The 11,592-nt window shown below is 44.2% G+C and overlaps 1 protein-coding gene across 2 annotated transcripts in view; it reads right to left on the minus strand.

The window, feature by feature from the left end:
* Positions 1 to 2,053: 2,053 nt before the first annotated feature.
* HDAC8 (histone deacetylase 8) overlaps positions 2,054 to 11,592 on the minus strand; it is a 244,229-nt gene continuing 234,690 nt past the window's right edge. The window contains exon 11 of one of the 2 annotated variants that reach the window (XM_029241489.1): positions 2,054 to 2,627. In XM_029241489.1, coding sequence (XP_029097322.1) covers positions 2,605 to 2,627 — 23 coding nt within the window. In that variant the 3' untranslated portion in view covers positions 2,054 to 2,604. The remainder of the gene's footprint in view (positions 2,628 to 11,592) is intronic. The other variant, XR_003796451.1, reaches the window with a different exon arrangement.

An 11,592-nucleotide genomic window follows, 5' to 3' on the forward strand; every position in this document is an offset into this window, starting at 1 on the left:
CCACCTTATCTAAAAAGACCCTCTCCAGCTGAGTGAATTGTAAATCAGGAACCCTCTAGCCGGATCAGTCTTCCTTGCCAGCTCAGAACCTCCTGGGTGGTTAGAACAGTCCCAGGGCCTGAGCACAAACTCTTCCTCAGTGGGTGTCTTGAATTTACTTTGATCTGTAACTTTATCTGCAGATCAATTCTTTTAATAAAACGTTTATGTATTTATTTTTCCAATTACAAAACTAGACCCTGCTTACTAGAGAAAATTGGGAAAATATTGAGAAGTAGAAAGAACCAAAATTAAACCATCTTTATACCTTCTTCCTCCACAGAAGCCCACCTCAGTTAATATCTTGGTGTATTTCTTTTCTTTTCTTTTCTTTCTTTCTTTTTTTTTTTTACAGCTTTACTGAGGGTATAATTGATAGACCAAAAGCTGCACATATTTACTGTGTACAATTTGATGAGTTTAGACCGACCGGAGCAACTCTTGATCTCTCTCGCTTGTTTTGGGAATACCACCTTTGTTTGGTATTTCAATTTTAATTGTAAAAAATGGAAAATGATTCCTACTTCCATCTATGGGATTTTTTTCTTTAGCCTAATGTTTTCAACAAGAATCAAATGAAAAGGAATCCTGAAGGCCACTGAGGTGATGCCGTCTCTCAGGAACAGGCCTGGCCTCGGTTCAACAGCTCACTCTGGGGCTCAGCCATGAGGGCCAGTGCTGGTGAGAAAGGGCTCCTTCTGGTTCAGGCCCATTCCCCTTGAAAGGAAAATGGAGCAGTAGTATTCACCACTTTACCAGGTGGTTGCCTCTTAGGGCTGAGTCCTTCACAGGAATTTGGGTGATGATTTTGGGGGGGTGGGTCCCTTAGAAAGGATTGGGATACCGGACCCAGCAAGCCTTTGAGACCACAAATCTTGGCGGGTGGTCCCTTGCAGGCTGGGAATTCAGAGTTCTCATTTGCCTTCCTTGGCCTCCCCACACCCCACCTGCCCCATTCAGCACCTCCTCCCTCTTCTATTTTTTAAAACTCCCCTTCATTTTGGCATAAGTAAAACTGTCCTTAAGCCGAGAGTGTATAATTAGGATAGTGGGCATTTGAAGTGACTGGTATTCCTAGCCGACCAGGCGCCCCGATGCTGTTTAATAAAAGCTTGGCTATTCCCAGCCTAGGACTCGTTCAAGGCTTTTTCCACTCTCTTCTGCCGAATGCCCTTCCCCCCTCAGTAGCCTGGAGAAATACAACTCACCCTACGAGGCCCAGCTCAAATATCATCCCCTTTGAAACGCTCTGGGATGCCGCCCCCGCCGGGCGAATTGCTATCTCCCCAGTGCTCCCACAGCTCGGGATTCGTGTTGGCTACAGAGCACGAAGCATGTTGGGATCTGGTTCTTTCCCTCCTACTTTGCCTTGTCTGGGAGTTCCTAGATGGCCAGGATGGGGCCGTGTCCTTGTCTCCCATCCAAGTCCCAGTAGCTGTAGGAGCTGCATAAATACTTGGCGAATCGAATTCCAAAATCGTGACGTTTGGCTGTCCCTTCTGCTTCCTCATTTCTCTCGTGACACCCCCATCTGCATTTTGCCATCTTTCCTTCGCCTTTGAGGTTATAGTAACACCAATGCATCACAACTGTATCCCATTTTCATCAAGTGTGCTGATTGTCTACACTTGACGGGAAGTAGTTTCTATTCATCAAGATGTCCCTCTTGTCTCTGACATGCCACCTGCTCTTCCTATCCCTGAGTGGCTCCGCAGGCAGGGACAGCTCCTCCGTGGGGTGCCAGCAAGACCCTTTCCATGGTTGCAGCACCTGTATTCCCGTGAGCCCTGGGCAGGCCCCAGCACAGGTCAGAGCTTGGCTTACGGTCCCCAGGACTTAGTGGAGACACACTAGTTCCTCAGCAGGATCCAGTTCTCAGAGTCAGCCTCCCAGGCTGGGTCAGAGCAGAACAGGGAAGCAGCAGGGCTATTCTTGATACTTCAGTGAGAGGAAATGTTCAGAACTGTGTGTGCTGTCAGTGGTACTTTACAACGAGGACAATGGCACAGAGAGGTAGGTTTTCAAAGATTTTATTAAAAAACAAAATAGATCCGCAATCCTGAAAACAACATGGGTGGGTTTCTCCCCACCTCCCAGTCTGCTGACCAGCCCCCCTCCCCCACCCCCCGAGGCTCCACCTGGATGGTCCTGAGGCCCAAACCCTGCCTGTCAGCTCCCCCCGCCCCGCAAACTGGCAATCAAATCTCCATGCTTTCCTCCAGCTTCTGATCTGTCTCCTTTAAGAAAATAAAAATACCCCCTCCCCAACTTGCTTAAAAATAATTTTCAAAGATTAAAAACGGCATCTGTGTGTTTTTAAAAAATAAACACTTTAAGTGTTGGAAATCTTTGTCTTCCCCTAGGTCTAGTTGAGGCCTCTGGGGTGTCTGCCTGCCTCACCCCAGGAGGCCAGCTGCCACTTGGTGCCCCTTGGAAATTTTCAGGAAGTAAAATTCTTCCAAATTTCCCCTGCAGTCACAAATTCCACACACTGCTCCCATAAACACGCTGTCTTCATTACAGGCACTGCTCCTCAGTTCTGGAAACCTGATCTCTTTTTGTCAACTAGACCACATGCTTCAGATTCCCTACAAACAGGAGAGAAAACAAAAATCAAATTCAGGTAACATATGTGAATTATACCTCAATAAAGCTGCTAAGAAAAGGCATTTTCATTTTGGGGCTAGTTCTTTTGCTGCCCTTGGGAACCCTGAGACCCCCAACATATGAACAAGCTCGGGCTAGACTGCTGGATGGTGAGAGATATCTGGCCCAGTTATGCCAGCAACCACCAGCCACCCACCAGACATGTGAGTGAGGCCTTTGACAGCTGACTGACTGCAGTGCTGGGTGAACCCAGCCAAAACCAGCAGAAGAACCACTCAGCTGAACCCAGCCCTGATTGTTTTAAGACACACACACACACACACACACACACACACACACACACACACATTCCAGTAACACTTTTCAGAGTTCGCATCTCACTAACTGCATCAGATCTTCCCCTGCCCCCAACCTTTCTTCCCCCCCCCCCCCCCCCCCCCCCCCCCCCCCCCCGCTTAGCAAGGCACAACCCTCCTAGCATTTTCTCTCATGAGTACCTGTGAAATACGAATTGGGGATTTCCCCCAGCCCTCAGGTCTAAGAATCTTAGAGGGAAAAGCAATCACTTGAAATCCTACAGGACTGGGCTCTAGGAATGAAAAGTTTGCTCCCTTGGTCCCTCCACAGTCTTCTCCTTGTCCCACTTCCCCAAGCAGAAATACTGGGCTCCAAACCCTACTGACCACTTCTCCTCTAAAACAGGAAGGATGTTCTATGAGGGCAGGGACATGGGCTGCCTTACTCTTGGTTGATCTCCAAAGTCTAGCACAGTGTCTCACACATAGTAGGTGCTCAATAAATGGCTGAATAAATGGCTGAATGGAACAAAGGAAGGAAAGAAAAACAAATCAGCACCCACATGCCTATCTGGTTTAATTTTTTTTTTTTTTTTCAGTACGCGGGCCTCTCACCGCTGCGGCCTCTCCCGTTGCAGAGCACAGGCTCCGGACGCGCAGGCTCAGCGGCCATGGCTCACGGGCCCAGCCGCTCCGCGGCATGTGGGATCTTCCCGGACCGGGGCACGAACCCGTGTCCCCTGCATCGGCAGGCGGACTCTCAACCACTGCACCACCAGGGAAGCCCTATCTGATTTAATTTTTAATTTTAAATCGACATACAGTGAAATTGACTGTTTCTGGTATGTGCAGTTCTGTGATTTTTAACACACGTAAAGATTCATGAAACAGACTGGTCCCATTACCCACCAAAATCCCCTGTGCCAACTTTTTGCAGTCACATCCTCCCCTCCCCCTCTTACCACCTGGCAACCACTGACCTATTCTCCATCACTATAAGTGTTGTCTTTTCCAGAATGTCATATAAATGGAATCAAACAGTATGTGACCTTTTAAGACTGGCTTCTTTCAAGCAGCATAATGCCTTTGAGTTTCATGCAAATTTTTCAGTGTATCAGTAGTTCATTCCTTTTTTGGTACCCTTCACCAAGTTTCTCCAAGTGGCAACATCTTACATAATTATTATTTAATATAAAAACCAGGAAATTGACACCGGTATAATTCACAGACCATATTTAGGTTTCACCAGTTTTATATGCACTCGTGTGTGTGTGTGTGTGTGTGTGCATGAGTGTTTGTGTGTAAGAGTATATTCTATGAAATTTTATCACATGTATAGGTTCGTGTAACCCCCACCACAAGAAGATACAGAAATATTCCATCACCACAAAGATCTCAACGCTACCTTGTGAACTGCCCTCCACCCCCTATTTGTAAGCCTGACAACCTCTGGTCCCGAGGTCTATAATTTTGTCATTTCAAGAATGTTATCTAAATGGAATCATACAGTATATAATCTATTTTGAGATTTTTTTTCTCTCACTCAGCACACTGCCCTTAAAGATCTATCCAGGTTATTGGGTGCATTAAGTTCCTTCCTTTTTGTTGCTGAGTATTGTTCCATGGTATGGACATGGCACAGTTTGTTTAACCACTCACCCACTGAAGGACATCTGGGCTGTTTCCAGTTTTTGGCTATTACACAAAAAGCTGCTATGAACGTTCACGTACAAGTTTTTGTGTAAACACAGTTTTCATTTCTTTGGGATAAATGTCCAAGAGTGCAATTGCTGGGTCCTATGGTAGTTGCATGTTTAATTTTATAACGAACTGACAAACTGTTTTCCAGAGTGGCCATACCATTTTGCGTTCCCACCAGCAATGTATGAAAGATCTAGTTTCTCAGCATTCTTGTCAGCATTTAGTGGTGTCACTAGGTTTTATTTTAGCCATTCTGATAGGTGTGTAAGGATCTCTTATTGTGGTCTCAATTTGCATTTTCTTAATGGTCAATAATGTTGAATGTCCTTTCATGCACTTATTTGCTGTCTGTATATCCTCTTCATGTTGTTTGTTAATTGAATTTTTTTACAGTTGAGTTTGGAGAGCTCTTTATATATTCTAGATAAAAATCTGCTGTTGCACATATGATTTGCAAATATTCTATCTCAGTATATAACTTGTCTTTTCATCCTTTTTTTTTTTGGCTGCAAACCGTGTGGTTTGCAGGATCTTAGTTCCCTGACCAGGGATTGAACCTGGGCCCTCGGCAGTGAAAGCACAGAGTCCTAACCACTGGACCACCAGGGAGTTCCCTGTCTTTTCATTCTTCTAACTCTTGCAAAGCAAAAGTTAATTTTTTGGATCATGGTTTGGGTGTTTTCAACCCTTCAGCTCACAATCTCTGGATAATCTTTGATTCTTCATCTCTTAGTTCAAGCTCCCTTCACATCTTATGAGTTGCCAAGCCTAACCTCAAGATGTCTCCCAAATCTGTCCTCTCCTTTCTGTTCCCCTGTCTCCACCTTATTAACAGTTCTCATCACTCAGGTCACTGCAACAGCCTCTTAACTGGTGCTCGCACCTCTGGAGCTGTCCCCTGCACAATTCTAGCTGTGACCACATGCCTCCTCTGCTCTGAAATAACTTTAGCAGCTCCCAACCACCTATGAATGAAGTTTAACACCTTAGCTTACATGTGCCCCATCCATACTTTCCCATCTCCATGTGGGCCTGTATATCTTGTACATCAGAGACAGGGTGACGATATAATTTATTGTTGAAACCAAGATACTTGAGAATGAAATGGGGTGCCATGGGTGTAAAGCAGAGCTGTCCCAGAGATCACAAACTGGGAGCCCGTGACCACATCTTGCTTCCAAAATTGTTTTGTTTAGCTCCACATATTGACGTGCCACATGATATTCTTTAAAAATTTAAAGTAGTTGTCTACAATGAGGTATCACCTCACGCCGGTCAGAATGGCCATCATCAAAAAATCTACAAACAATAAATGCTGGAGAGGGTGTGGAGAAAAGGGAACCCTCTTGCACTGTTGGTGGGAATGTAAATTGATACAGCCACTATGGAGAACAGTATGGGGGTTCCTTAAAAAACTAAAAAATAGAATTACCATACGACCCAGCAATCCCACTTCTGGGCATATACCCTGAGAAAACCGTAATTCAAAAAGAGACATGTACAACAATGTTCATTGCAGCACTATTTACAATAGCCAGGACATGGAAGCAACCTAAGTGTCCATCAACAGATGAATGGATAAAGAAGATGTGGCACATATATACAATGGAATATTACTCAGTCATAAAAAGAAACGAAATTGAGATATTTGTAGTGAGGTGGGTGGACCTAGAGTCTGTCATACAAGAGTGAAGTAAGTCAGAAAGAGAAAGACAAATACCGTTTGCTAACACATATATATGGAATTTAAGAAAAAAAATGTCATGAAGGACCTAGGGGTAAGACAGGAATAAAGACACACACCTACTAGAGAACGGACTTGAGGATATGGGGAGGGGGAAGGGTGAGCTGTGACAAAGCGAGAGAGAGGCATGGACATATATACACTACCAAACGTAAGGTAGGTAGCTAGTGGGAAGCAGCCGCATAGCACAGGGAGATCAGATCGGTGCTTTGTGACCGCCTGGAGGGATGGGATAGGGAGGGTGGGAGGGAGGGAGACGCAAGAGGGAAGAGATATGGGGATATATGTATATGTATAACTGATTCACTTTGTTATAAAGCAGAAACTAACGCACCATTGTAAAGAAATTATACCCCAGTAAAGATGTTAAAAAAAAAAAAAAAAAGAAGAAGAAGGAGCACTGAATTGGGACCCAGGAGGCTTGGGTTCTATTGATTCATTGACTGACTGACTCATTTATTCATCCACTTATTCAATCAACACTTACGGAGTGTCTATTCTTTGCCAGTACTAGCTGCTGGTGAGCACTCTAGTCTTTTGTTGTTGTTGTTGCTATTTGTTTTCTTAAATTTATTTATTTATTTTGGCTGCACCGGGTCTTAGTTGCGGCATGCGGGATCTTTTAGTTGTGGCATGCGGGATCTTTTAGTTGCGGAATGTGGACTCTTAGTTGCATAATGCGAACTCTTAGTTGCAGCATGCGAACTCTTTAGCTGCGGCATGCCTGTGGGATCTAGTTCCCCGACCAGGGATCAAACCTGGGCCCCCTGCATTGGGAGCCCGCAGTCTTACCCACTGGACCACCAGGGAAGTCCCTGTTGCTAATTAATAGACTTTATTTTTGCTAATTAATAGACTTTATTTTTGGAGCAGTTTTAGGTTTACAGAAAAACTGAGCAGAAAGTACAGAGAGCTCTCATACCCCCCTGTCCCCCTCCTCCCCTCAGAGGCAATTTCCCCTATTATTAACATCTTTCATTAGAATGTACATTTGTTACAGTTGAATGAATGTTTATACATTATTATTAAGTACAGTCCATAGTTTACATTAGGGTTCACTCTTGGTGTTATACAGATCTATGAGTTTTGAAAAGTGTATAATGTTACATATCCACCATTACAGTATCATATGGAATAGTTTCACTGCCCTAAAAATCCTGTTCTTCACCTATTCATCCCTCCCTCCGTTTCCCCAAAGTCTTGGCAGCCACTGATCTTTTTACTGTCTCTATAGTTTTGCCTTTTCCAGAATGTCATATGGTTAAAATCATACAGCATGTAGCCTTTTCAGACTGGCTTCCTTCACTTAGCAATACACATTTAACGTTCTTCTACATCTTGTTACTTAATAGCTCATTTCTTTTTAGCAGTGAAAAATATTCCATTGTCTGGATGTACCATAGTTTGTTTATCCATTCACCTGCTGTAGGACATCTTGGTTGCTTCCAAGTTTTGGCAATTATGAATAAAGCTGCTATAAACATTCACGTGCAGGTTTTTGTGTGGACATGAGTTTTCATCTTATTTGAATAAATAGCAAGGAGCATAACTGCTGGACTGTATGTTAAAACTATGTTTAGTTTTGGAAGAAACTGCCAAACTGTCTTCCAAAGTGGCCGTACTACTTTGCATTCCCAACAGCAGTGAATGAGAGTTCCTGTTGCTCCAACATCCTTGTCAACATTTGGTGGTGTCAGTGTTTTGATTTTAGCTCTTCATAGGTATGTAGTGGAACTCATTGTTTTAATTTGCAGTTCCTTAGAGAATGATAGTGAGCATATTTTCATACACTTAATTGCAACCTGTACAGCTTCTTTGGTGAGGTGTGTGTTAAGATCACTGGCCCATTTTTTTGATTGGGTTGTTTTCTTATTGTTGAGTTTTAAGAGTTCTTTGTATATTTTGGCTAACAGTCCTTTACTGGATATGTGTTTTGCAAGAATTTCTCCCAATCTGTGGCTTGTCTTTTTATTCTTGTAATCTTTTGTCTTTTTAATGTAGAGTGGCACTGTCCAATAGAACTTTCTGGGATGATGGAAATGTTCTATATCTATGCTGCCCAATATGGTAGCCACTAGTTACCTGTGGCTACTGAGCACTTGAAATGTGGTTAGTGCAAGTGAGAAACTGAATTTTAAATTTAATTTTAATAACTTAAATGTAAATGGCCACACGTTGCCAGTGGTGACCATATTGGACAGTACAGATATAGAACAGTTCCCTTTTGCTTTTTATTTTCTTCATGACATTGACTGGGGTCATTCTTATTTGCTCTTTCATTTACAACCTCCCTATCGATCCATTAGCGAGTCCTGTCAATTCTACCCCCACAATATTTTCCAAATCCACCCACTTCCCTTCAACCTTCACTGCTATAACTTTACTCCAAGCCACTGTCACCCCTTGCATGGACAACTCTAATAGCCTCAACATTGGTCTCCTTGCTTTCATCCTTGTTGCCTACACCTTTTTCTCTATGTAGCAGCCTGAGTATTTCGTTAAAACTTAGGTCAAACCACGTTACTCCTTTGCTCAAAACCCTCTATGGCTTCCAATCACACCTGGAATAAAATCCAAACTACTTAGCCACCAAGCTCTGCAGGGTCTGACCCCGTCTCTGGTCTCCTGTCTGCCACCACCTTCTTTGCTCACTCTGTCCTGGCCACACGGGGCTTCTTTATGTTGCTGGAACACACGAATCATTTTTCCCTCTTAGGGCTCCCCCTTCTTGTCACGTGTTATTCCTTCCACCTGGCACGCTCTGTTCCTGGATATTGTCATTCCTGACTCTTCTCATCACTCAGGTCTCAATCCAAAAGTCACCTCTGAGGGGCCTGATGACTACCCAGTCTAAGTGGCTACCCCCAGTCACTCATTTTCTGTCACATCATCCTGCTCTATTTTCTTCAATATCCTTAGCACACTGAACATATCCTGCGTGCTTATTTGCTAACTTGTCTGTCTCCCCTCACAATCTCCATGAGGGCAGGGACGTGTCTGTCTTGCTTATCACTACTGTTAGCCCCCTCAACAGCGCTCAGGAATTGATCAATCAATATTCACTGAAGGAATGAACATCTCTAGAGCTACAGGGCAGCTGATAAAGCACTATCCCATTTAGGCCACGGAGGCTTAAAGCTTGGCCATTGCTCTTAAAGCCCTTAGAGACATGGTTGAGGTAAGCTGACATATGCGTACAAAAAGAGCCTCAATGCCACCAGGCTAAGTGGCAAATAAGTTCTGAAGACTGTCAGCATCACAGCAGTTTGGAGGAATGTTGGGGGCGACCCCAGAACCCTTGGAGGCTGAGTGGCACCACAGAGGAACAGAGATGTGAATTTAGGACTGCTGAAAAGTGTTCCAACTTTCATTATAGGAGTACCCCTTTCAGGAATGTTGTCATATTGACTTAACATCTGTATTAATAGTAACTCTTTTTCTTTATATCAACTTACTTTAAACATTTTAATACTTATTTTGGCCTCATTTATCCTAAGTAATGATAACAATAATGATAACAACAATAATGTTGTGCTTAGATTTTAAAACATACATTAAAATAAATATGACTATTAAATGAAAAATGTCTTTGTGTCACCTCAAATTGTCTCTCACGCAGAGGTATATGAGGCACATTTTGGGAAAAATTATAAAAGGGATCACTTTTGGACAGCTGGTGCTTGGGCTGCTTTGCTGCCATGAGGCTTTAGTATCTGCAAATCTTGGATGTGGCACCCCCTCCCCATGTCTACAGTGGGCTAGGCCCTATGCTGGGTGCTGGGGCCACAGAGGAGAACAAGGCACAATTCTTGCCCTCAAGGAGCGCTCAAGTCTAGCAAGGAAGGCATATATGGAGACAAACACATCATAGTCCATTAGCAACAAGCCCATATAATACCAGTCTGTACAGAGTGCTGAGGGCATACAAAGAGAGGGCATGGAAGGCTTCACGGAGGAGGTGGCATCTTGAAGGGCAAAGGGAGAGAGAGTGTTCCAGGCAGCAGGAACAGAGCAGGATGTATACAGAGCAGGATGTATAAAGGCACCTGCAAAGTTTTTGTGGCCAGAGCACAGGATGAGGGTCAGGGACAGGGGTGGGAGGTGTGCTATGAAGCTGCAGAGATGGTCAGACGCCAGATTATCAAGAGCCTAGAAGACCATGGTCTTACCCTAGAGGCCATGGGGAGCCTCTGAACAATTTTAAGATGGGGAGGAGGCCCATCTAGTGTGATCTAAGGCTAGAGCAAGTTCCCCAGCTGCTGCCCCATCACACCGGGCTTCAGGGTCTCACTCTTTACCTGGGAACAATGGCAGAACAAAGGATTTCTATGAAGCCTTGGGCATGGGCTGAAATGGATCGCTGACTTTAGTTTTTAGCTCTAAATTGTCAACTATATTGTTTTTCTTGGAATATAGATCCCCCCTGTTATCAGAAAGCCTTTCAATGACAATTAAGTATAACCACTAATTACCACTTTCCTGCCTCTGACCTGAATTAGAACCTGAGGCTGTGAATTAATCCCCCAGGCTTCTGGCATTTATAGGATATCAGCACTTAAAGGATGTTACCCTAATGTTTCGGGTGCTCTGGTCTTAACTTGCAAGGGACTACTGCAGTCTCAAACGGAATCGAAGCGATTTCTAAAATAGCTTATGATTCATTTTTTCTCCCCTCCTGTGCCTAAATCTGCTGGCTCCATGTGGAGGGATAGGCACAAGTAACTGGAGAGGTGACATCACAGGAGTGTGCTGCATGCCTGCCAGCCAGCCAGCTCGTGGAGCTCAGCCTCGAGCAGTCTATCTGCCGGTCTGGGCGATGCCTCCCAGCCGCTTTGGAGTCACAGCTCCAGGTTCTTTGGTCCATGAGCTTTCTCCACATTTCTTTTTCAGACAAAAATTGTGGGCCGGGAAATCCAGGGTAATGGGAATAGCAGCAGCAGGAAGAATAATACAGCCTTACATCTGTATAATGATTTAGAGTTGTGAAAGTCATTTGCTCCATTTTCCTCCACCCAAACACCAGTGGGAAATGGAAGCTGGGATTTTAGGCCTGCACTGGAGACAAACTCTCGCTCTCTTACACAAAAGAGCAAAGTGCTAACATTCCCTGTTCCCCTCAAAGTACATCCTGATTGGGCCTTGGATGCCACCAGAAGGTCATAGAGATTCCTTTCAGCTTCTAGGTGCTTCCTGGAAGAGAAATTC

Source organism: Monodon monoceros, unplaced genomic scaffold (assembly GCF_005190385.1).
Source record: "Monodon monoceros isolate NGI ecotype Baffin Bay Population unplaced genomic scaffold, NGI_Narwhal_1 Super_Scaffold_22, whole genome shotgun sequence".
NCBI classification, from domain to species: domain Eukaryota; kingdom Metazoa; phylum Chordata; class Mammalia; order Artiodactyla; family Monodontidae; genus Monodon; species Monodon monoceros.